We start from the raw sequence: 25,745 nt of genomic DNA on the forward strand, positions 1-25,745 counted from the left end.
TCCTGGTTGACGACATATACTACATAGTCTTATCATTTTATCAGTCGTATCCATTTCTGTTCTAATACACGTGTTGTTTGGCCGTCCTTTTTTCTTTCTTTGCATCTCATCGTTGTGTCAAACTTTGTCACCTTCATATGAAGGTCAGTATTCCTCCATTGGTAGCACTGAGAAGCTTTTGTTATACACATTCATGATGGTAATGGCCTTGTAAACATCAGATAGATGGTTGTAAGCGTCCTGGTGAGTATGTGTGCATGCCGCAATGACATGGGAGCAAGGAATATGGAAGGTCTGGAACTTTCCATAGTCGCACCAACTTCTGTTTAGTTTGGCAGCATAGCATAAATTTGGCCTCCCTTCATTGTGGTCCATTATTTCCTGTACGCATAAATTTTGCCTATGACGGTCAAAGACTATTACTGCGTGTGTGCTAGCTTTGATACTTTCCTATTTCATCACTTTCATACAATACTCACTGAATATTTGACCCGACATTAACAATGCACTCCATCTTTCACCTCTGGTTGCGAAGGTAGAAGCCAACCTATAATAGGTTGTTCTGATCAAAGCGGTTATTGGTAGATTTCTAATGCCTTTAAATATGTCATTCATGCATTCCACAAGGTTTGTTGTCATGTGGTCCCATCGACAGCCTCCGTCAAATTCTCTTGTTCGCTGCTCTATTGGTATGTTATCCACCCATCTTCTTGCATCTGCATTAGACAGCCTAATTTCATCACGGTAATATTGAAATGACGGCTGAGTTAGAGCATACCCAGTATTCACCACTTTTTTGCGAAGGTTCTTATCTTTGATTGCATGCATGAAGTTTTGTTCCATATGTCTAATGCAATAGACATGGGTAGAAGGAGGATCATGTCATCCGTTGTCATGGTTATTGTAAGCACTCTCAGTGGCAGCATGTCTATCAGAAATCAAACAGATATTGGCTTGTGGAGCCACATGTGTTCTGAGATGTCGAAGAAAGAAACCCCAACCACCAGCGATTTCACCTTCAACTAGAGCAAAGGCAATGGGAAAGACATTGTTGTTGTCGTCTTGTGCAACCGCCATAAGCAAAGTACCCATGTATTTGCCATATAACCATGTTTCATTAATTTGAATAATAGGTTTGCAGAATGCAAAACCTTTGATGCACGGATCAAACGCCCAAAAGAGGCGATGAAAGATTCTATTTCCAGCAACACAGGTTCCGTCTGGCGTAAATGCTGGCAATGTCTCCATAATTGCAACAATTCCTGGTACGTATGTTTTTAGGGCCCATAAAAACCGTGGCAATTCTTTGTATGAATCCTCTCAGTTGTCGAATATCTGTTCAACAGCCTTTGTCCTTGCAATCCACGCTTTCTTGTAAGATGGAGTATAATTATATCTTGTTCTGATATGAGATATTATTATACTCACCTTCATTGATGGGCATTTGTTAACAAGCGGCAAATGTCTTGACATATCAATGCAACACTTAATTTACGGTGATCTTATTCAACGTTAGTTGCAATGCAACTGTGAGGTGGGTTTATATAAGCTATCTCCCAAGAGTCGTTTTTCTTTTTGTGAGACGCAGCTAACCGGAACTTACAAAGGATGTTACTACATTCGATGACATACCTTCTCGAATCAGTGTGTTTCATAGTGAAATCAGCAAAGTTATTCATGTGAAATTTTTTGATTGCTCGCACACATTCTTCTTTAGTGCAGAACATGTCTCCCACTTTTAACTCACCCTTTGATCGTGCATACGGGTTATAAAAAACACCGTTGGATGTTTCATCTTCATTCAGATCCATGTTTGTCATATATTCGTGAGGATTATATACATGACTTGGAGGTAATGGCACTGGTTGATCATCATCTTCAATGTTGTTGTTCAACATATGACCGACATGTGTCTCGGTCTCTTCTTCTTCTTCATCAACGACGTTGACTTCTGCTTCTGCTTCTGGGTCAGCGTCATCTGAGTTTTTTGAATCAAATCCATCATATTCAACTTGATTAGGTATCTGAGATTGCTGAGATGGTATACTTAGTTGAAGAGTAATATACAACTCAATAGAGTTGCAACCAGAATGTTCGTGACTAACAAACATATATTCAACATCTTCATCATTCTGTACCTTCAACGGGAAAACTTTGCATTGACTGTTCTAAAAAAAATTGGATTTTGATACGTGATCTTTGACACAAGACCAAATCATATGCAGGATTCAATTCGTTTTTTCAAATGCAAGAAATTTGAATTTCTCTTGATCGTAAGTTGGATAACATCGATGTTTCGAAAACAAAACCCGTATAACTCAGACTCATATGTCTCACCATTGCAGTGAGCATTGATAGTATATTTTGGTGCATATGACATTGTAATATTCTTTGTACAGACGAATATTAATTTTTTGGTGCAGATGAATTTGTGTTGATTGTTGGATGTAGATAGTAAGACATTTAAATAGGTAAGTGATATGTCAAACATGCAAAGCTAGACGGAAGTGATGTGTCAAACATGCAAGCAAGTCATAAGTGATGTGTCAAACATGCAAGCAAGACGGAAGTGATGTGTCAAACATGCATGCAGAGGGAAGCCATGTGCCAATCATGCAAGCCCTAGCGTCAGTCTAATTGGCGCTAGCTTGTAATGCTTGTACATGGGTGTCGTCCAATTGGCGCCACCATGTCTTGCATGCAGACCTCGTAACCAAGCATGCAGAGCATGCATGCACCAGGCTAGGTTAAAGATGTAGCATGCATGAGCCTAGGGGAGGTGCCAATTTGATTGGCGCTAGCATATGACAATTGCACATGGGCGCCAAACCATTTGGCTTGCACATGCAATCACCATTTTCCATGCATCCATAATTTTGCATGTCACACCTTATAAATAGCCAAGAAACTATCACAATTTTTCCACACCAACATTCACTTCTTCCTCAACAACATCAACTCTTTCATCTGCAACAACCGCTTTCATCTGCAACAACACTCACTTCTTCCTCAACAAGATGTTTCTCCTCACAATGGGTGGATCGCACAGAAGCACAGTTGCAAACATAGCAACTTATGTAAGTGTTTTATTCTTCTGTTATTTGTCTAGAATACCTTTTAATTACGATACTTAATTTTTTGTTTATCTTTTATAAAGCAACGTATTTCGTTGTTTCTTTTATAGGATGTTTCAAGGTTTCGAACTCGGGTCCACGAGTATGTACACATGGACCCGATGATTCAATCGTATGTCGAACTCGCCGGTTTTGGATATATAAGCAAAATAATGTCTTGGTCGCTGGATAATAAATTCATTCTTGCGTTATGTGAAAGATGGCGTCCCGAGACACGCATATTCTGGTTTCCAACCGATGAATGTACCGTGACGTTAGAAGACGTTTACATGCTATTGGAATTGTCTATCGAAGGTAAGGCGGTAAATGGTAAAACCAACTATGCGAATTCAATTTGCATGGACCTCTTGGATGTTGATTTGTTAGATGATAACTCAAGAGGTCAATGTATACTCCTTTCATGCCTTAAGGCATATTATAACAACTTACAGTTAGATGAGAATTTGACTGAAGAGGCTCGAATAATAAAAACTAGGTGTTACATTATGCTTTTAGTTGGTTCATTTTTATTTCCCGAAGGTAATGGTTCTAGTATGCATGTTATGTATTTATCTTTACTAAGACATGTAGATAGAATAGGAAGTTACAGTTGGGAATCCGCTTGTCTGGCTTATCTTTATAGTTCTTTGTGTGAAAATTCATACAAAGACACATCTACCTTTTCTGGATGTGTTGTTTTGCTTCAAGCATGGGGTTGGTCCAGACTACCGTCCCTAGCGCCCGTCAACAACAACCCTTTCACATTCCCGTATGCACAAAAGTAAGTTCTTAAAAATGGATTATATTTACTTACTTTACCGATTATTATCTCTAGATAATATTTTTACTTTTATGGTGCAGATGGTCGACACATGGTATGGGTTATAACATATGTCTTAGACATTGTATTACCTAGTATCGCAATCTCTTGGATCACCTTCGACCGACATATGTATGGCCATTAACCTAATTATTTCGTGATAATTTGTTAATTTCTTCTACCAAATTTTGTGTCTAACATATGTTCACATTTCAGTTCATTTGGCGTCCATAACTAAATTTGGATCATGACCATGAAATCAACGAAGAAGACGCAGCCATTTGGACTACATGCACATCGATCATAAGATTCACCATTATGGAGATGCACAATAGTGATCGTGTTAAATTGCAGTTCGGTATGCTTCAACACATCTCAGATCCCCCAGCAAACCTAGGAGAATGGCATCTACGCAAAGCTAACGACTGATGGAACTTTAACCCATGGCAAAGCTTCGCTAGATGTGAGTGTTGCAAATGGAAGCACTGCCATGACCATGTCTTAATTGACGATGTGATGCCAACTAAAGAAAAACCAAGTCGTAATTATATGGCTTGGTACAGATCAGTTGGATTTGAGTTCATCGCCGAGGATATGTACCTATACGACCCACGTCAGGCAACCTACACACTAGAAGGCTCAACATCTAACCCCTAACAACATTGTCAGACCGGCTACTCACAACCCTATATCCGTCAAATTTTTCGTTCCACAAACACACAAACCTACAACCCTAACATGTCAAACACCCAACCACAATACCAAGAGCATGCCCCGTACCACCACCAACAACTAGATCATCGTCAAGACATCCAACACCGCTTTGCACCCAACACATCACCCTATCATAGCCGTCTTATCCAAAACACCCAACGATCATTTAACGTCAACCGTCCCTCCTCCTACTATAGCCAAGAAGCTCAAACATCTCAAAACCAAAACCTTCCACAACCATATGGCTACCAAACACCACAACAATCATTTCAACCTTTCCTGGACGCATCATTCACACCAATGTCTTCCTTCAATCTTCCCGGTCGCCCTCCAACAACTCAAACACAACCCAACTACTCTGGCATGGGTCATGAACTCAGCTATGGCGGTACCCCTTCGATGCATACACAAGACTACGTTGATTTGCCTAACTATCTGAGGCAATCTCCTGCAGTTGGTGGTGATGTTCCTGGGTCCTCAGATACTCAAGCACCTGGGGTGAATCATCAACGTGGGTTAGGGCCACGAGTTCGGGTAGCTAGGGGATGTGGGACCGGAGGTCGGTTAGGTGATCCTGGTCATCAACATTAACTTTTTTTGTGTAAATGGATATTAATATTAATATGAATTGGTCTGATTTCGAATTTATCTATCATGTAGAATATTTTTCAAAAAAAATTACAAAACACACACAGGTGTCAATACAATTGGCGTCTCCCTTAAAGCTTAACACATTTGCGTCAATTGGATTGACAACACAATGAGTTCTAGCCAATCCAATTGGCACCTCCTCTCTAAGTTTAAGAGGAGAAACCAATTGATCGGACACCTCCTCTTAAAAATGGAATAGATTGAAATAAAAATTGAAATCATAATTATTTTAGAAAAATCAAGGATATTTGGATAAAAAAATCTGTTTACTCCAAACTCCTTGAAATTTCTTGTAAACTTGAATATTCTAATTCCTCATATGGCCATTTCCACGTCTTGTATATCACGGCCCCTACTCGCATTACATAGTGCTCTTATTCTCTCATTTCTCACGGAGCCATCATGAAAATGGTTCATATTGGCTTTATACATGTCAATTTCCTATGACTTAAATGCAGTGACGGCCTAAAATTATTATTTCCACAATTCTTCCAAAATTGAAAGAAATTATATTGATATATTAACTTTTTATTTATAATTAAAACAAGATGATATTAATTCAATCAAACTTTTATAATACATCTAAGAATAATTAGATGGGAAAGAAAGACAATGATTTCTTTAAGTTTAAATCTAATTTTGGAAAAATATTCAAGTTGTAAAATATTTTTAAAGTGTTATAATCAAATATGTTGGTCCACAAGGTGATAAAGATGAACAATGGAAACAAGAGAGAGAAGAGAGAATAATAATAAATTTTCACTATTTTAAAATGGTTGCACACACACACACTACAAAAGAAATAATTATTGTTCACATCACTCACTTGTTTAAATACAAATGGGACTTAGGAGAAATACTAAAATATCCTCTAACAAACTTTGTCTACAAATTTCTGAAAAATGAATTAATTCTAACACCATCACTAATTCATATTCAGCTTAACCAAAACTAACAACGCCAATTTCATCCCTCAAGCAGAGAAATTGATCAGTCTTGATCGCCTTCATCAGAACATCTGACAGCTGCTTCTGGGTGCTACAGTGCACAACTTCTAGCACTCCATTATGAACCTGACTTCTCAAAAAGTGATACTTAGTCTCAATATGTTTGCTTCTCACATGCAGCACTGGGTTCTTGGCAAGATTGATTGCAGACTTGTTATCAATCATCAGCTTCAAAGGCTTGTTTACTTTGATCTTCAGATCCTGCAGTAAATTCTAAAGCCACCGAACATGACATGCAATCACAACACCTGCAATATATCATGCTTCACAGGTTGACAAGGAAACAACTAGTTGCTTATTGGAACACCAAGAAATAGGACTTCTCAGAAACTTAAACAAGTACCCAGAAGTACTTCTTCTGTCAACTCTATCTCCACACCAATCAAAATTTGAGTAACTCAGATGCTCTGAGTCAGTTTCAGTACCAGAAGGGAACAAAACTTCATACTTCAAAGTTCCCTTTATATACCTCAGAATTCTGACAACACCTTGGTAATGAGACCACTTCGGTTTACTCATAAACCTACTCACCATTTCAACTACATAGCAAATAACAAGTCTGGTATTACACAGATACCTCAGAGACCCTACTAACTACTTGAACATTGTCACATCTACATCATCACCATCAGAATCAGAATCCAATTTCTAATTTGTATCAGCAAGTGTGACAATAACTTTACAATTCAGCAGCTCAAACCTCTTTAGAAGCTCAGGTTCATATTTCAGCTGATGTAAAATTATGCCTTTCTCATAGTACATAATCTTCATCCCTAGAAAATAAACCATATTTCTTATATTAGTCATCTCAAACTCATTCCTCAGCTCCTTCTTTAACTTAGCTATCTCATGTTCACAACTTCCTGTTAGCAATATATCATAAACATACAGACACACCAGAATCATATTGTCTTCAGAACTATGCTGAACATAGACACAATAATCCATCTCACATTTCTGAACCCTGTTTCTTGAAAAATGAATCAATTTTCAGATTCCAAGCTCTAAGGACTTGCCTCAGTCCATACAAAGCTTTGTGTAATCTGTACATCATCCCTTTTTGATTCTTTTTCTCAAATTCAGGAGGTTGTGACATATAAACCTCTTCTTCTAATAGATCATTCAGAAATGAAGATTTCATGTCTAAATGCATTAGAGGCCAATTCCTGTTAGCAGCTATCGCAATCATCAGCCTAATTGTTTCATGTCTTACTAGAGGCGCAAACACTTCAAAGTAATCTAACTCAGGTTTCTGCAGAAAACCTCTCACAACTAACCTTGATTTATGTTTGCCAATTGATCCACCTGGCTTTAGCTTCACCTTATATAAACCCATCTCACGTTGATGGCTTTCTTGTTCTTTGAAAGTTCTGTCAGCTTCCAAGTCTTGTTTCTCTCTATGGCATCAAATTCTTCTTTCATGGCCTTCAACCAGACTTTCTACTTAAGATTTTCTTCCGTACTCATGGTTTTAGAGTCTACCAACATGGCACACTGAATAACTTCCCCTTCAGAATCTACTTCAGTGTCTTGCAGCATGTCAAACTCTGCAAACCTTCTAAGAATATTTCTGATTCTTTGTGGCCTCTGAACTTGTTCAAAACATTCTGATTCTAGAATAATATTAGATATTGGAACTCTAGAAGTATCGACTTCAGAAGCATGACCACCTTCAGAATCTGAAATATTCCCAGAATATGGACTACCACCAGAATCTGAATCACCATCAGAATTTGGATCAGAATCGTATTCTTCCTCAGAATCAATCTCGCCTTCTGATTCTGACTCACTCTCATAATCATTTTCAGGCTCTGAATCATCTTCAGAATCAAAATCAATATCTTCAAAAGTTAACCATGCACCGGAGTTGGATTGAGACTTGCTCAAATCCCATACTTCTGACTCTTTCACAACAACATTTTTGTTGACTTCAACCTTATTAGTGAATGGACAATAAAGCTTATAAGCACATGTACTGTGATTCCCCACCAGTAAAATCACTTTGCTTCTATCATCTAGCTTCTTTCTAGTAGCATCTGGAACATGTTTATAACAGACAAAACCAAATACTCTGAAATGACTCACACTTTTCTTATCTTCAGTTCACCTCTCAAAATGAACAATTTTCTTCAGCTTCTTGGTTGGACACCTGTTGAGCACATATGTTGTAATGGCAACAACTTCTCCCCATAAAGTGTTAAGAAACTTCTTATCCTTCAACATGCTCCTTGTCATATCAAGGAATGTTCGGTTTCTCCTTTCAGCAAGACCATTGTGTTGGGGAGTGTATAGAGCAGTCACTTCATGCTCAATTCCATTCTCCTCACAGAACTTCTTGAACTCTGTAGAGTTATACTCACCTCCACAGTCAGTTTTGAGAATCTTCAGAGTCTAACAACTCTGTTTCTCAACCTTGATTCTAAATTTCTTAAATTCAGCAAACACCTCGTGTTTAAACTTTATAAGGGATACTCATGTCATCCTTGTGAACTCATCTACAAATGACACAAAGTATTTATTCTCTCCTAGTGAAGGTTTTGAAATGGTCCACACACATCAAAATGCATTACTCCTAAAGCATGTTTTGCTCTTGGAGCTACTTCTGATGCAAATGGTAGTCTTGGTTGCTTCTCTCGCATGCATACATTGCATTACTTTTCTGGTTTCTTAATTGCAGGAATTCCATGTAACAATTTCTTTGAATTCAGTTGCCCTAAGCTTTCGAAGTTCAGATAACCAAATATTTTGTGTGACAACTCACTTTCCTTCACAACACTTGTTGCACTAAGGCATCCAGAGTTTGTAGTTTTAACATTCACCTTGAATGTTCCATTCTTTCACTGTTCTGACTCCATAATCAGCTTCTGATTACAGTCATACAACTTCAAAAGATTATCCTTCATGGTAACTGAGAATAAATTTTCAATTAATTGACCTACACTCATCAGATAGCTCTTCATTACAGGAACATACCAGACATTCTGAATTAACACATATTTTCCATTATTCATAATCACTCTAACATTCCCCATTCCTTCAGCATTTAGATACTTATCATCAGCACATCTGATCTTGGTTTTTTTCCTAGATTCAAAATCAATCAGGCATTTCTTATTTCTATTAAGATGGTTTGAACAATCAGTGTCTATATACCACCAGTCTTCTAGAGACGCACTATGAGAATCAGAAGTCATTAATAGCACATGTTCATCATCAAAACTTTTGGCCATATTCGCTTCTTCTGATTCCCTCTCCTTGTTTGACCAACAATCTGCAGCGAAGTGACCAAACTTCTTACAACAGTAACATTGAATTTTTCTCTTGTCATACTTCTCATTTTCCTTCTGACTCAAAAAAGATGAGGTTTCTGACTTCTGAGATCTATCATGTCTTTTCTTGGCTTCTGACCAAGACTGCTTCTAGTCTTTCTTGATAAAAGAAGCTTTTGGAGCCTGCTCTACCTCTCTCTCAGAGGTTCTTTCAATAAAACGCAGCTCTTGCGCCTCTAAACTGCTTTGCAACTCTTCTATTCTTATGGTCAGATCCTTAGAATGTTGAATTGCTATAACGATGTAATCAAAATGAGGAGTAAGAGATCTAAGTACCTTCTCAATGATACTTTTTTCAAAGAGAGTTTCTCCACACGACTTCACCTCATTTGTGATCAGAATCACTCTAGAGATGTAGTCAAGTACCTTCGCATTGTTCTTCATGCTGAGATTCTCATACTGCTTACATAGAGATTGAAGCTTCACCTTCTTCACTGATGCATCATTGTTGTAGTATCGTACCAGTGTGTCCCACGCAACTTTTGTCGTCGTCGAATTAGCGATTTTCTCAAACACGTTCACATCCAAACACTGATGGATGTAGAACAACGTCTTCTGATCCTTCTTCCTCAGATCACGTTGAGTATTTCTCTACGCATCCGTTGCATTTTCTAGAAGTACAATGTAACCTTCGTTGACGAGATCAAGAACATCTTGAGCTCCAAACAGCAGATGCATCTGAATCATCCAACGATTATAGTTCTTACCATCGAACAATGGAAGTTTGGTGCTCAGATTGTTTCCATTCATCTTCAACCTTGTGCAATACACTCAGATCTCACCTAAACACAGTGTTTCCCAATCCTTCAGAATCAAGATATGTGATTCTGTTACGATTCTGATCAAAAATTTACCACGAATTCTCCGAACAGAAATCAATCACACAACGTCTCACCGTTTCATTCGTGTTTTCCGTGGTATTTCCCTGTGGATCTGAATCGAAGTTCTAGATACTAATTGTTGGTGCACAAGGTGATAAAGATGAATAATGGAAACAAGAGAGAGAAGAGAGAATAATAACAAATTTCCACTACTCCAAAATGATTACAAAATGGTTGCACGCACACACTACAAAAGGAATAATAATTGTTCACACCATTCACTTACTTAAATACAAATGGGACTTAGGAGAAATATTAAAATGTCCTCTTACAAATTTTGTCTACAAATTTTTGAAAAATGAATTAATTCTAACAAAATACTTATAATCACTTTTAAATGGAAAAAAAAATATCTCTCTTTACTTAACGCTTTGCTCATTGCTCCTGTTAACGTTGAGCGATTGATTTTCACACTGATTAGAAATAGGTCAAATACTTGTACTCAACGTTTAACTCATTGCTTTTCTTAATGCTCTCCAGATTCTCTAGCAGCAATTAAACAAAGAGAAAATCACAAGCAAAGTGATACATGAATGAGAGAGATTAGTAACTCCTTTGCTTTTAAAGACATGCATGTATGTAAATGTCATAGATAGTGGAAGTTTGCCTGCATTTTTTGAAAAAGTATATGATCGCAAGACATTTGGAAAAAGTTTATGACAGCAATATCCTGTTGTTAGTCCTTCAGGTACATGTAGCATTCAAAAAAAGGCAAGTGTTGTTCATACTTTGTGGGTCAGTGGTCAACTAGGCAAATTTTGTTGAAGTAATCAAGGAAGAAGATAGTACATGCTCACTAAGCCAACTCTCTTAATTAATTATATTTTACAAATAAACTAGTTAAAATCTTAACTTGTAATTAAACAAAAATTTCAAAATGTGTGTTGCATTATTTTTTAGAAAACAAATACAACATAGTTTATAAGTATTTTTCTTCTTTTTGCTTTGTCCTCCAAATATCAATGTCTAGCTTTAGAATATAAACTAATCAGATATTTTTACGATAGCACGAGTCAATTTATTTAATATGATATAAATATATTTTGTATATATTTATAAATTTAAAATAAATTATTTAATAATAAAATAAATAATAATCATATAAATTTAATTATATATTACATAATTATTGAATTTTGATCGCATAGGAGAGAATTGAAAGTGATACTTACATATAATATTGTGTTTTTTTAATTTTGTCAAACAATAATTAGAAAAACAAAACACCAAGCAAATATCTCCAATCTTTTTAAGAATTACAAAGATATTAATCTGATATTACATGTGAGGAAGTCGTCGCCACACTCTTGCCTGAATATATATGTGGCGATTAATTAATGCAATTTATATGTTTTTTAGACACCACATAAAAATTCTAAAATGTCTCTAGTTTCTGAGGATGCATCTTCGGACGCACAAAATACACAATCAACACAGGTCATTCTGAGTGGCGCTTTATAAATTTGATTTTTTTTCTTATTTCAGAAATACATCTCTCGGATATTTCAAGAAATATATTAATAATTGATCAGTTCAGTAGATATTTCGGAGATATATCTCCGGAAGATTGTGCGGGATTTCAAAATATTTTGTCATCTTTGCATGTTAGATATTTTCGGAGATGCATCTCCGGAATAATCAGATAAAAGACACAGTTGCATGATCACACAACCATTGTTGTCATTGTTGTTTTCCTCTACAAACCCTCACCAAAAACCTCTTCATTCTCAATCCACTTTTTCACTTCAAATCTTCAATCTTGTGGTTCATCACATCAAATGGGAGCAAAATAAGTTAGAATCTCAAGTAAAGATCCTTTATTTCACACTGTGTTGCTCACATTAATCATATTTTATGTCTGAAAAAATGTGTGTTTTGTCTGGAAATGTATCTCCGGAATAAGTATGAACTTTTCCAAAGATGCATTTCCGGAAGTAGGATGTGTTTATTTTCCAATTATGTTTCCAGCAGTGGCACTTATAAACTGTTATGTTGTAATTATTTTCATTAGATATAGTGCACCTCAATGTTTTTCCCAAACAAGTTGTTTCTCTGAATGTCCAAGATGTTATTGTGAAGGTGGTAGATGTTGGCAACCAATTTAAAAGTGAGCAAGAGTTTGAATCTCGTGATCAAATGTTTCAATGGATTCGTATGGAGGCCTCCAAACTTGGATTTAGTGTGGTTATCAGAAGGTCCGATAATGGTTCAGATAGAATATGCGCTTTTGTGACAATGATGTGCGAAAGAAGAGGGAAATATAAACCTCATCTCCGAAATTTTAAAAGATATGATACAAATTTAAGAAAATGTAAGTGTCCCTTTAAGATGTGTGGTTACCTGTTGGTAAAAAAACTGAAGGTTCAATGTCATATGTGGTTTTCATAACCATGATTTGTGTGAAAAATTAGTCGGTCATCCTAGTGTGTGTCGGCTCATGCTGGAAGAGAATGAATATGTTGCTGACATGACATTGAATTTGGTTCAATAGAAAAATATAATTGCAACATTGAAACGAAAAAGACCCGAAAATATATCAAATATCAAGCAAGTGTATAACATTCGGTACCAAACTAACAAGGCGCTTAAGGGGGATAGATCTGAAATGCAACAACTCTTGAAATTGTTGGATTATAACAGTTACATGTCTAGGTATCTAACATGCTATGATGGAGTTACAGTTAGAGATATATTTTGGACTCATCCTGATTCCATAAAGTTATTCAACATATTTCCTACTGTGCTCATACTTAACTCAACCTACAAGACCAACAAATATAGACTTCCATTATTGGAGATGGTTGGTGCCACCTGAACTGAGAAGAAATATTATGTTGGTTTTGCATTTTTAGAGAGTGAAAAAGAGGAGAATGTTGATTGGGCCTTAGAGGTATGTCGGACACTGTTGAAGGACCAAAGTAAGATGCCTAAAGTGATTGTTACTGACCGCGACAACGCCTTGATGAATTCGATTGCAAATGTATTTCCTACTTATAATGCATTACTTTGTAGATATCACATAAAAAATAATGTGAGAAGTCGGGTTAAACCCACGGTAAGGACGAAACATATAGAGTTCGAAGATGGAAAAATGGTGAAGACAGGTGTGGCTGTGGAAAAAATGATGGATGCATGGAATCATATAGTAAATTCTTCCATAAAGTAACTATATGTCAATTCTGTTATGCATTTCAGGAAAGTGTGTGAAAAGTATCATGGTTTGTTGAAATATGTTGAAAGCAGAATTCTTGACCAAGTGAAGGAGAAAAATGTTTGTGCATGGACTGATAAGATTAGACACCTTAGAAATACAACAATTAACATAGTTGAGTATGCCCATGTGTAGCACCTCAAATTTGCACCTCCCATTTTGTACATTCATTTTCATATTAGGTCATTAACATTACATAGTCCACTGCATAGCATTGCATTGTCCATTTGCCCAAGTGCAAGTCATCAGTTAACTAGTTAGGAGGATCAGTCAAGCAAGCAAGCAAGTGCATTTCCTATTGAAGCAAAGCCCTAAGGTTGGTTCAACATGTTCATGTGACCTAGGGACCATTTTGAAGTGGTTTGGCCAAGGATTGGATGATCAAAGCTCAACAGTCAAGCTGAATTTCATCTGAAACCCTAGAAAGTCAATTGTGGTCAACTGCGCCTGAAACCATGGATTTGAAGGTGGGAGGTGGTTTGAGAGGCCTCATTCAGGTCCATACAAGTCTCATTTGACATGTCAAAGATCATCATTGAGGAATTTGAGGTCAGAAGAAAAGTTTCCAAAAATAGTAAGTGACCTGTAATTTCAAACTGCCCAAAATGGAAAGGTCTTCTCCTCAAATTTACATCATCATACAAACTTCAAATGGAATTTTGTTCAACATGAAAGTTGAAGATCTTGCTCTCACCTTTCCAAAACGTCCAAGAACATCTATTTCTCATTTGTGGTTGGCAAGTTATGATCAAATCATTGTCAAGAAATTTTGAACTTCAAAGTGGGATAACTTTCACACCAATTGGCCAAATTGAGTGGGATTTTTTGCTACAATCTCCATTTGACATGTTCTATCCAAATCATTCATTGCATTTCATCAAAAATCATCACATAAAAATGGCATTTTTCACTTGGTTTGAATTTGAAAAAAGGAGGGAAAAGGTCCATTTCAAAATTATGCATTTTCTACACTTCCCACCACTTACAATTGGTCCTAAATGAAATTTGGAGTGTGTTTGGCAAGAAACTCGTGCACTGTAGCAGCTCATTCCACACATGAGGTCACTTTGGCCATTTTGCACATAAACTTGATTTCACTAATTACCATTACATTTGGCTAATTGAGATTAAGGAATTCACTAATCCATGGTATATAATGTTAATGCTAACTGAATTTGGGATTAACATTCATTCATCTCAGATCTAGATCCAAAAAATAGCAAATTCTCTCAACTTTTCTTCTTTATTTTTCTGCAAATTCTCCAAGAACATTGCATTGGATCTTCATTGCTGAAGCATTCCCAAGCACTGCTGAAGAAGATTGAAGCCAGGATCTTCCATTTTCGAGCCAAATTTGGAACTGTTACATTGAACATCATCCATGGCAGTTGCATATTTGAGCTAGATCGTGCAAGCTGAACTCCAAATTCTTCATCCATTACATCATATATGAGCTAAGGATCATCTGTTTTTGCCTTTGAAGACTTGAAAGCTGCGATTTCACATCTGCATCTTCATAGAGGTTGGAATTCGATCCTTAAAATTCTTGAAATCATGATATGCTTTGGATAGATCTTGCCATGCTGATTGTACTGCACTTTGAATCGTGGATTTTCATTGAGAATTAAGCAAGTTATGTTGATTATAAGATTGATAGGTGAATTTTCTTTTGATCGATCCGTGCTGGATATTGAGATTTAGATTAAATTGATGTTATATTGTTGATGTGCATGCTAAGGCGAGTGTAACGGTATATCATTTGTCAATTTCTGTGCAAAAAAGTTCATGATGATGAAGAACATATGAATGTGCGTATGAACCCTAATTCTGCGTTTCCAAAAGATGTTTTGATCTTCATTCCCGTGTTTTTGCATGTTTTTGGTGTTCGTGTGCCATGCCACCAATCACGCCCTGCCACCGCATAAAATGAAACGCGGCGTTTCATCATTTCAGCATTCTAATTACGCTTTTGCCATTATTTCCATTTAAATCCATAATTTCATTTTGTTTTCAAATTTTAATTTCATTTCACATGCTGATCTTCCAAAAATCATAAGTTAACGAATATTTGTCCAAATAATGTGGGATTTTTTGCATAATGTTCCTCATGATCTCTAGTTTTTTATGGTGATTTTTCCAGAATTTATGCACGTGTGGATTTTTTAATTGCCTAGGGTTTGTTCATGTGTATCCAAGTTGTACCTTCCATGCCATTTTACTTGTGAAATGATGATGCTAAATCCAATGAGTCTGAAATTTTGTGTGCTTAAACTAGACATGTTCATGGTCATTTTGATATAGAGTTTGTGATTTTTGCATTCCTGGTTTGTGAGATATGACCTGATCATTAGAGGTGTGACAATTTGTGTCACACCATTTCTTGCTTGACTTCTTGATTTTTGTTACCATGCCATATGAACTCAAAATGACCTGAATTTTTGCATGTTGAATCTTCTGGATGTTAAGTTTGCTTGTGAAGTTTTCTGGAATTTTTGAATGCATTTCCAATTTGTTTGATAATTTCTCCCTTGTTTGACCAATTGTGAACCTTTTGTGAGTCATGATTTCATATGATTTGTGAAATTCTTGTGGTGTATTGGATGGACTTGAAATTTGGCATGTGTATTATAGACATCTTGAAGTTTGTCATGGCTTTGATTTGGTTCATTTATCTTATGCCAATTCTGTTTTATGGTTGCTTGAAGTTGATGCATGATTTGGTGCCTTGTATGAGCTTGTTTGAACATGCCTTGACTTTATGAATTTGATTGGCTTGCTTCCCTTGGTCCAAATGACTTTAAATTTGGTTTGTAGGTCATGTTATGAATGCTGTTTGACCATGAATTTTTTGGGATTTTATTGAAATGTTTGTGAGTTGATTTGAGTTGAATCATTCTGTTTGGTCCTATGAGGTTCTAAATTGCATGTTTTGTACTCTTTGCCTCATGAAATGATAATGGTTGATGATGTGAACATGAAACCACTTGGATTTGTTTCTTATTTGTTTGATCTTGACTTTTGATAAGTTTCATGTTCTGTTTTGGTTTATTGCTCCCATTTTGACCCTAGTCTTGTACTAGTGGTTTGTGTTCTCACATTTGAGCTTTGTTTCAGGTCAAAGAGCACAATTGCTTATGCTTGATGATGCACTCAATTGGAGTTGGTTTATGACTTGTTTATGACTAACTTTGAGTTTGTTTTGTAGGCATTGAAACTTGTGCTTATGCCTTGTGGCTTGCACCTTTGTGCATTGATGCTTGTTATCTGTTTGTGCTGTGGACTTGTAATTGTCTGTGTGCTTTTTGTTTGTCTGGTATACTGATTATGTTGGATTGATTTCAGGTACCTTAGTTGCTATAGTTCCTTGTGAACTTGTGATTGCTTTACTTGCTAGCTTGAGCATTGAGGTATAATGATCTCTTCTCCATGTAGTCTGGAAGACCTGGCCTGTTACTTGGCCAGGCACCTGTCTGAAGTCCTCCTTAAGAGGCAATGCTTGTGCTTGTTTATATTTGTCCCCAAGCAGGAAAAGACCTTTGATAAGGCAATTGGCAGATACAAGAGATGTGAAATCCATCTCCTGCTAGTCAGTTGAGTCATCCCTCTGCTCGCACCACTGTGTTGATGCATTGTGGATAGTAACCCAAGATCCTTGTACAGTTGTACAGTTGAGTCAGTGTCATAAGTGTAGAAGGGTTCCCACTTTCTGGACCCACACTTCATTGTCTGAAGCTCTCCCAGGCCAGGGATAAGAGCTGTGAAGTCTCATCTTCACTCACCTTTCATCTGCTTCACCCTAATTCTCAATGTTAGGGTTAAGAGCTAACCTCACCCTGATACAGTGGCTTGTTTGTCGAGGTTGACATGACCCCTCGACTAAAGCCTAGCCTTGATGTTTGAGCCCCTTGTTGGTGTGTTTACTTCATGCTGTATGTGTTTGTGTGGTGTGATTGTATCCCCTAGGTTTGTTGGACTCCGCGTAGTCTCGTTTGCATGTCAATTAAGGTAGCACGGTTCCTTCGTATAGGACTTCCTTTCTTGCTTGAGCTTTCTTAAAAAACAAACAAACATTATCCCCTCTTAAGGATACGTCAACTCCTTCTACTACAGGTGAGTAAGTCTCCAAAGGTCGAGCATCCGGTAGATTGCGTAGTGACGTCGTCCACTTAAAAAACACAAACCAACAAGAATAGTTTAACCGAACTACGGCAACTCTGATTCTCATGTCCAGATGAGATACGTAGGCACGAGATGCGATGTCTTGTCGAGTTTGACTAACAACTAACACTAATTCTTTTCTCTCGCCCTCGTTGCGATTGAGACCTTCCCTTTCTCTTGCCCTAGTTGCAATCGAGACCCTTCTTCTTCCTGTGTTGGTGCGGAGTCTGACGTAAGTCCAGCGATTGGCAGTCGGTTTCCTGTGTTTTGTTTGTGTGCTTGGAGTCCGGTATAAGTCCATCAAGTGGCATCTGGTTTCCAGTGTGGGTGTGTTTTGGTTCGGAATCTGATGTAAGTCCAGCGATTGGCATTCGGATTCCACGTTTGCCTGTGGTTTTGTTTGTGTGCGTGAGCCGAGCTACGAATGCTCTGATTCTTCTTAGTCCAAGAAGATACGTATGCATAGGATGCGACATCCTAGCGAGCATGTGTTTTTCCCAGCCCGAACTACTTCGACTCTGATGTCTATGCTTGATAGACTAAGTAGGCCCAGGATGCGAGATCCTGCCGAGTCAGTCTCGTTTGTTTTCTTGTGTCTCTTTCAGCCAATGTTTGATGTTTTGAGCAGTGTTTTAGCAACCATTTTCCTTCCTATTGCGCGTGGATCCCGTCGAGTACGACGAATACGTAGGGGTGCTAATACCTTCCCTTCGCATAACCGACTCCCGATCCCATTCTCTTTGGTCGCTAGACCATGTCTTTTCCAGGTTTACTCTGAGTGTTTCCTTTCCCTCTTTTGGGATAAATAACGCGCGGTGGCGGCTCTGTTGTCTTCGTTTTCCCGCCGGTTTTTCGCGTAATGCGATAGCTGGCGACTCTGCTGGGGATTTAGAGAAGTTGACCTCTTGCTGGTCCATCTTCCCTAAGCGAGTCTCTCCTAGCGCTCTCTAGGTTAGGGTTTTGGTTGCTATTTGCTGTTATTTATTGCATTCATGATTATTATGTTGTATATATGTGCATATCTATTTGCATGCATCATACTGTCATTGAGTTGTCTTCTGTGCAGGTGGTTCCTCTGTTTGGGGTGGGTGTTCTGAGTGGGGCTAAAACCCAGACCCGAGTATACACCTAGGATTAGTGTGGTCTCGCGTTCCTCACTTGCTGTATCAGCATGTTGTTGCAACGTGTCACCACAGCCGGACGAGGTTCATTTGAGGGAGTCCTTCCGTTTGGAGTTATTCCACTCAGGTTGGATGATCTCATCTGAGCTGTTGACTTCGGTGACCGTTCTTTCCCGGATCTTTGATTGAGACGATCTTAAGAGAGCTGCAATGGCACACCCGAAAGGGCAAACCCGTTGAGTATCTTTGCCCGATTGTCAAGACCATTATCCGCCTTAGGATGACCTGATTAGAATTTACCTGTGAGGGGAGGGTTGATTCTTACTGATACATGTTCTGATGGTGACTTTGTTGGTGACTATTGGTACAGCTGTTGATCAGAGTCATATTTATAAGTCGGATTCATGGATTTATTTCTGGACGCCGGAGGTTTGACCCTGGTATTGATCAGAGGGTTCCGTTTATTTTGGATCCCTGGGCTGAATTTGAGGATGCTCAGATGTGGATATGGTTCAGTTGACTTGGGTTCAGATGACTTTGGGTTTCAGATGAAGTTGTGACGCCAGAGTTCAAGCCGAAGCTTTGATCCTGTGCCGTGTGATACTCAGCCGACCAGTCTTGGCTCCCTCATTTGCATCATAGCATGTTTATTTTCAAAAAAAAAATATGTATAATAACGCATGAAAAAAGTTAACCTGCATACACATCACGCACGTCATACACATATCATTTTGCATAACAGGTGTTCTCGTTCCCGACTTCTCACTCCCGTTCCTGTGTCAGGCAGGATAGCTGATCGAAGACCGCACCGGTATTCAACCAGACTCAATCAACAGAGAAGTATGGATCAGGTTCAGAATGAGTTGGCTGAGATGAGGGCGAACATGGCCCAGTTTATGACTATGATGCAAGGGGTTGCGCAAGGTCAGAAGGAGCTTAGGGCCTTGGTTCAGAGACAAGAGACCGTGATTCAAGCGTCCAACCATGGTTCACCTGCTGGTATCCCCGTTCAGGAGAACGTTGTTGCTGCTCCCGTTCATGACTATGCCATGGGGGATGAATTAAGAGGAATAAGGATCAATGGACAGTCTCTTGCTGCTGAGACTGTCAATGTTAGAGCTACCCGGGCTCCGGTTCGTCATCTAGCTCCTATTGTCGACCGACAAGAGGACATGTTCACATTGCTGAGTGAAGATGACGGTGATGTGGGAAGAGTTGAGGATAGGGATCGTAAGGTGGATGCCCTGGCTGAGAAGATAAGAGCGATGGAATGCTAGAACTCTCTCGGGTTTGACGTGACCAATATGGGGTTGGTTGAAGGTTTGAGAATCCCATACAAATTCAAAGCACCTTCTTTTGATAAGTACAACGGCACTTCTTGCCCTCGCACCCATGTGCAGGCATATTATCGGAAAATCTCTGCGTATACAGACGATGAAAAGATGTGGATGTATTTTTTCCAAGATAGTCTATCTGGGGCTTCTTTGGATTGGTACATGGAATTGAAGAGAGATTCGATCCGATGCTGGAGGGATCTGGGTGAAGCCTTATTGAGGCAATACAAACACAACATGGACATGGCGCCTAGCCGGACTCAGCTACAGAGTCTATGTCAGAAATCTAATGAAAGCTTCAAGGAGTACGCCCAGAGGTGGCGTGAACTGGCTGCGAGAGTTCAACCCCCTATGCTGGAGAGGGAGTTGACTGACATGTTTATCGGCACTCTTCAAGGAGTATTTATGGACCGGATGGGAAGCTGCCCATTCGGAAGCTTTTCTGATGTCGTCATATGCGGAGAGAGGACTAAGAGTTTGATCAAAGTTGGAAAGATCAATGATGCTAGTTCCTCATCGTTCAAGAAACCTTTTTCTGGGGCACCTCGCCGAAGAGAGGGTGAGACTAATGCTGTTCAACACCGCCGGGTTCAGAACAGAAATCAGTACCGTCAGGTTGCTGCAGTGACCATTCCTGCACCTCAACAACGTCAACAACCGCAACAACAGAGAGTTCAACAACAAATGCCACAACAACAACAACAACAACAACAACGTCCGTATCAGCCGAGGCAGAGGATGCCTGATAGACGTTTCGACCCACTGCCCATGACCTATGCTGAGTTACTGCCTGAGTTGCTCAGACTAGGGTTTGTGGAACTGAGAACCATAGCGCCATTGACAAAAATACCACCTGGGTATGATGCCAACGTGCGTTGTGACTTTCATTCTGGTGCGCCGGGACACCATATAGAGAATTGCAGGGCTTTCCACCATAAAGTTCAGGACTTGATTGATGCCAAGACTATCAATTTTGCTCCTGTGCCAAATGTTGTGAATAACCCTATGCCTGCGCATGGTGCTCACCGGGTAAAATGTGTTGAAGGGGTTGAAGCTGAGGATCTGATTGTTAGAGTTGAAGATGTTCAGACTCCTCTGCTTATTGTCAAGGGTCGTTTGATGAATGGGGGTGTCTACCCGGGCTGTGATAAAGATTGTTTGGGCTGTGCAGAAGCTGAGAATGGTTGTGACCAGTTGCGGGCTGGTATTCAGAAGCTGATGGACGAGGGCTGTGTTCAGTTTGCTCGGGCTGGTAATAGAGATCGTGGGGCAGTGTCAACTGTCACTATCTTTTTCAAACCGTCTGAAGGACGTGGGTCGAGGACTGTTAGTAGTGCGCCTACAACGAGTGGTAATCCTGTTACCATTTCCGCACCAGTAACTGTCAACACTCCAACTACTATTGTTGTATCAGGTAGAAGACCTGTTGTTGAGAATAGTAAGGTTGTGCCTTGGAGATATGACAATGCCTACCGGAACAATCGAAGGGCTGAGAATCGGATCAGGCCGACCGATCAGGCTTCAGTAACTATTGCTACACCTAGTAGAGCTCCTGTGGCGAGTGCAAGTCCAATTGTGGACAATGTTGGTGGACCGGGAGGCTTTACTAGAAGTGGACGGCTGTTTGCGCCTCAACCGTTGAGGGATGCCAATGCTGAGGCATCTGCTAGATCGAAGGGCAAACAGGCCGTTGTTGATGAGGAACCTGCTCAGACGGATGTGCCTGGTGGCTCGTTTGAGAGGGACGTGGAGGAATTCATGAGAATCATTAAGAAGAGTGACTACAAGATTGTGGATCAACTCAACCAAACTCCGTCCAAAATCTCTATTCTTTCCTTGCTGTTGTGTTCTGAGGCACATCGTAACGCCTTGCTGAAGATGTTGAATATGGCGTATGTACCTCAAGAGATTTCAGTCAACCAATTGGAGGGTGTGATCGCCAATGTGAGCACCAGGCACGGCTTGGGGTTCACTGACCTTGATTTGACGCCAGAAGGGCGAAACCATAATAAGGCCTTGCACATCACGATGGAGTGCAAGGGGGCTGTTCTGTCGCATGTGCTGGTCGACACCGGTTCTTCTCTGAATGTGCTGCCGAAGCAAATCTTGAAGAAGATATCTGTTGAAGGGGTCGTGCTTACTGTCGCATCGCGCGAAAAACCGGCGGGAAAAGAAAGAAACAACAGAGCCGCCACCGTGCGTTATTTATCCCAAAAGAGGGAAAGGAAACGCTCGAAGTAAACCTAGGAAAGAACATGGTCTCGCGACCAAAGAGGATGGGTTCGGGAGTCGGTTATGCGAAGGGAAGGTGTTAGGCACCCTACGCATCCGTAGTACTCTACGGGATCCACGCACAAAAGGAAAGAATATTGGTTGCTAAACACTGCTCAAACACACACACACTGGCTGAAAGAGACAAAAGAGACTGACTGAGACTGACTCGGCAGGATGTCGCATCCTGGGCCTACTTAGTCTATCAGGCAATAGACATCAGAGTCCAAGTAGTTCGGACTGGGGAAACGACACATGCTCGCTAGGATATCGCATCCTATGCATACGTATCTTCTCGGACGAGAGAAGAATCAGAGCATTCGTAGCTCGGCTGACACGCACACAAACAAACACACAAAGGCAAACGTGGAGCCCGACTGCCAATCGATGGACTTACATCAGCATCCGAACCTAAACACACACAAGGGGCAAACATGGAGCTCAAATGCCAATCACTGGACTTACATTGACATCCGAACCTAAACACACAACAGATGGATAGGGAGTCGGGGACTCAGCCTATAACTGTCAAACACAAACAAACAGACAGACAGCAAATGCTAAGGAGTCAGGGACTCGAGCCTAGCAAAGGTCAGACAACACACACAAAAAGAAAAAGGGCGCCCGGAGAGATCAGCTCAATCTCCTGCCTACATACTTCATCTGGTGTGAAGATCAGGGCGATGCAGTTCCCCTACGCAGGGACAAAGGATCTAGCCTAACCAGATAACAGAGGGAGACACAACTCTAGGGAGACTACGACTCGAGCCTAGATGTTGTCATGCAAAAGTCAACCCTAAGTTAAGGTTTCTAGCTAAATGGCACAAGGGCCAACCTATCCTAGACAAGGCTTGCACAGGAAGCAAGGGTCTCGATCGCAACTAGGGCAAGAGAAAGGGAAGGTCTCGATCGCAACGAGGGCGAGAGAAAAGAATATCTCAGTCACAACAGGGGTGAGAGAAAAGAGTTAGAGTTAGTGGTTAGTCAAACTCGGCAAGACATCGCGTCTCGTGCCTACGTATCTCACCTGAACGTGAGAATCAGAGTTGCCGTAGTTCGGCCGAACAGTTCTAAGTATGGCTCACACAGGGAGTAAGCCACACAGACTTGACTTGCACAGGAAGCAAGTCAAGCACAACCTACCTTGCACAAGGGCAAGTCTAAGCTAAACCTAAGGAGGCAAAGCAAACAGGCAATCACAATCACAAGAAGCACACTCTATATGCATACAAGAGGCTCAAGCAAAAGGTTAGGCACTAGGGCCAACTGGAATAGGGTAAGTGTTGCTCTTAACCTTGCCATTGAGGGGCTAAGGTGAAGCAGATGAAAGGATGAAGTGAGGATGAGACCTCACAGCTCTTATCCCTGGCCAGGGAGAGCTAATAGACAAATGAGCATGGGTCCAGAAAGTGGGAACCCTTCTATACTCGAAGACTCTGACACTGTACACTTTGTACAAGATCTTGGGTTTTTATCTCAATGCTTCAACCATGTAATGGGAGCAAAGAGAGGACACACTGAATAGTGGGGGATAGATTGCTTATCCCTACCTTCCACCAATTGCCTCAAATGAGGACTTTTCCTGCTTGGGACAATTTTAAACAAACACAGGCATTGCCTCTTAAGGAGGACTTCAGACAGTTTGCCCGGTCAAATAACAGACCGGGTCTCCAGACTACATGTAGTAAAAGAGATTATACCTCAAAGCAATTGCTAAAAAGCAAAGCAAGCAACTAAAGCAACTAAAGGGTACCTGAGAAAAACCAAACAAATCAGTATGCAATTAAACAGTTAAAAGCAAAAGGAATGGATAAATAGTCAACCACAGAAGGTCAACTGTGCAAAGCAAAACTCAAGTTACATGAGTCACCTACAAAACAAAAGGTTAGCACAATATAGACAAACAAACATCAATCAAATTGGTATGATCTTGGAAGCACTATGCTCAACCTGAAACAGATGAACTCAACATAAGTCCAAAGGACCACTAGGGCTAGCCTAGGGTCAAAGATGAAAGAAAAAGTCAAGGCAGCAAGGAAAAGTCAACTCAAAGTCAAAGTCAACCAATTAGAAAGCAATCACAATTGGGCCCACATTCAAATCATGCATTATGATCATTTCATGAACATTTGAAGTCAAAGTAAGGCAAAGAAAGCATACAAAAGTCAACAGAATGACTTGCATCAAAAGTCAACTCAAACATTTTCAAAAATCATGAAATAAATCACACTCAATCCTAGCATCTAACATGGTATACATGTAAAATTTCATGGCATTTGGATGAGAGGAAGGCAGTCAAGTAAAATCATGAAGTCAAACCAAATTCAAGTAAGCATGGTGAAAGTCAACAAGCATAGGTCAACTTCAAAAAATCATATCAATTTGAAAACAGAAGAGAAATGAATGAGATTAACACCAATGCAAAGCTCAAAGAGTCTAGTTATCACATATGAAATTTCATGGACATACAATATGGTATGAGGATTTCACAAAAGATTTGGCAAGGTATAGCACAAAAAGTCAACAAATGACCAAGCATGGAAGAAAATTCACAATCAAATGGAAAACAGCAAGATTAATTCCAAGAAAATTCATACATGAAATAGACATACAAAGGATCATTCATGCAAAAAATGGGGTCAATTGGATGCAAGGAAGCAGGTGAACAAAATTAGGGAAAATGCATGATCATGGTATGACACCAAATGCAACACATGACTTCAAAAAATCATAACTCTCAATCCACAAATGATAAATGCACAAACTTTATATGGAAATGAAGGTCAATGTGTCTAGTTTTACCACAAAAAATTTCAAGCTCATTGGATGCAATATGGCAATTTCACAAAAGGAATGGCACAATGTATCATTTTGGCATACATGTCAAGAAAATAATTATCATTAAAAATCCAGCCAATGGAAAATTAATTAAAAATCATGATTAAATAAAGGACACATTCATGAATATGAGGAAAAAATTTCAAGATTTTTGGATGAAATGTGAAAGAGAAATAAATTGTGGAAGTTGGATGAAATTATGGATGCAATATGAACAAAATAGCATGAACTAGTGGTCAAACCAAGGTCAACCGTGGCAAATGTGTAATTCTGAGCTTACTAATCAAAGCTGTGCGT

General features: G+C 39.4%; 1 protein-coding gene across 1 annotated transcript; it reads left to right on the top strand.

Annotated features, from left to right (window-relative positions):
- The first annotated feature begins 11,088 nt into the window (after positions 1–11,088).
- LOC127081920 (uncharacterized) lies at positions 11,089–13,330 on the top strand. Its single transcript, XM_051022152.1, has 3 exons — positions 11,089–11,167; positions 12,527–12,861; positions 13,007–13,330. The coding sequence occupies exons 1-3, from the start codon at positions 11,089–11,091 to the stop codon at positions 13,328–13,330; spliced, it is 738 nt and encodes a 245-aa protein (XP_050878109.1).
- The last annotated feature ends 12,415 nt before the right edge of the window (positions 13,331–25,745 follow it).

Source organism: Lathyrus oleraceus, chromosome 5, assembly GCF_024323335.1.
Source record: "Lathyrus oleraceus cultivar Zhongwan6 chromosome 5, CAAS_Psat_ZW6_1.0, whole genome shotgun sequence".
Taxonomy (NCBI): Eukaryota; Viridiplantae; Streptophyta; class Magnoliopsida; order Fabales; family Fabaceae; genus Lathyrus; species Lathyrus oleraceus.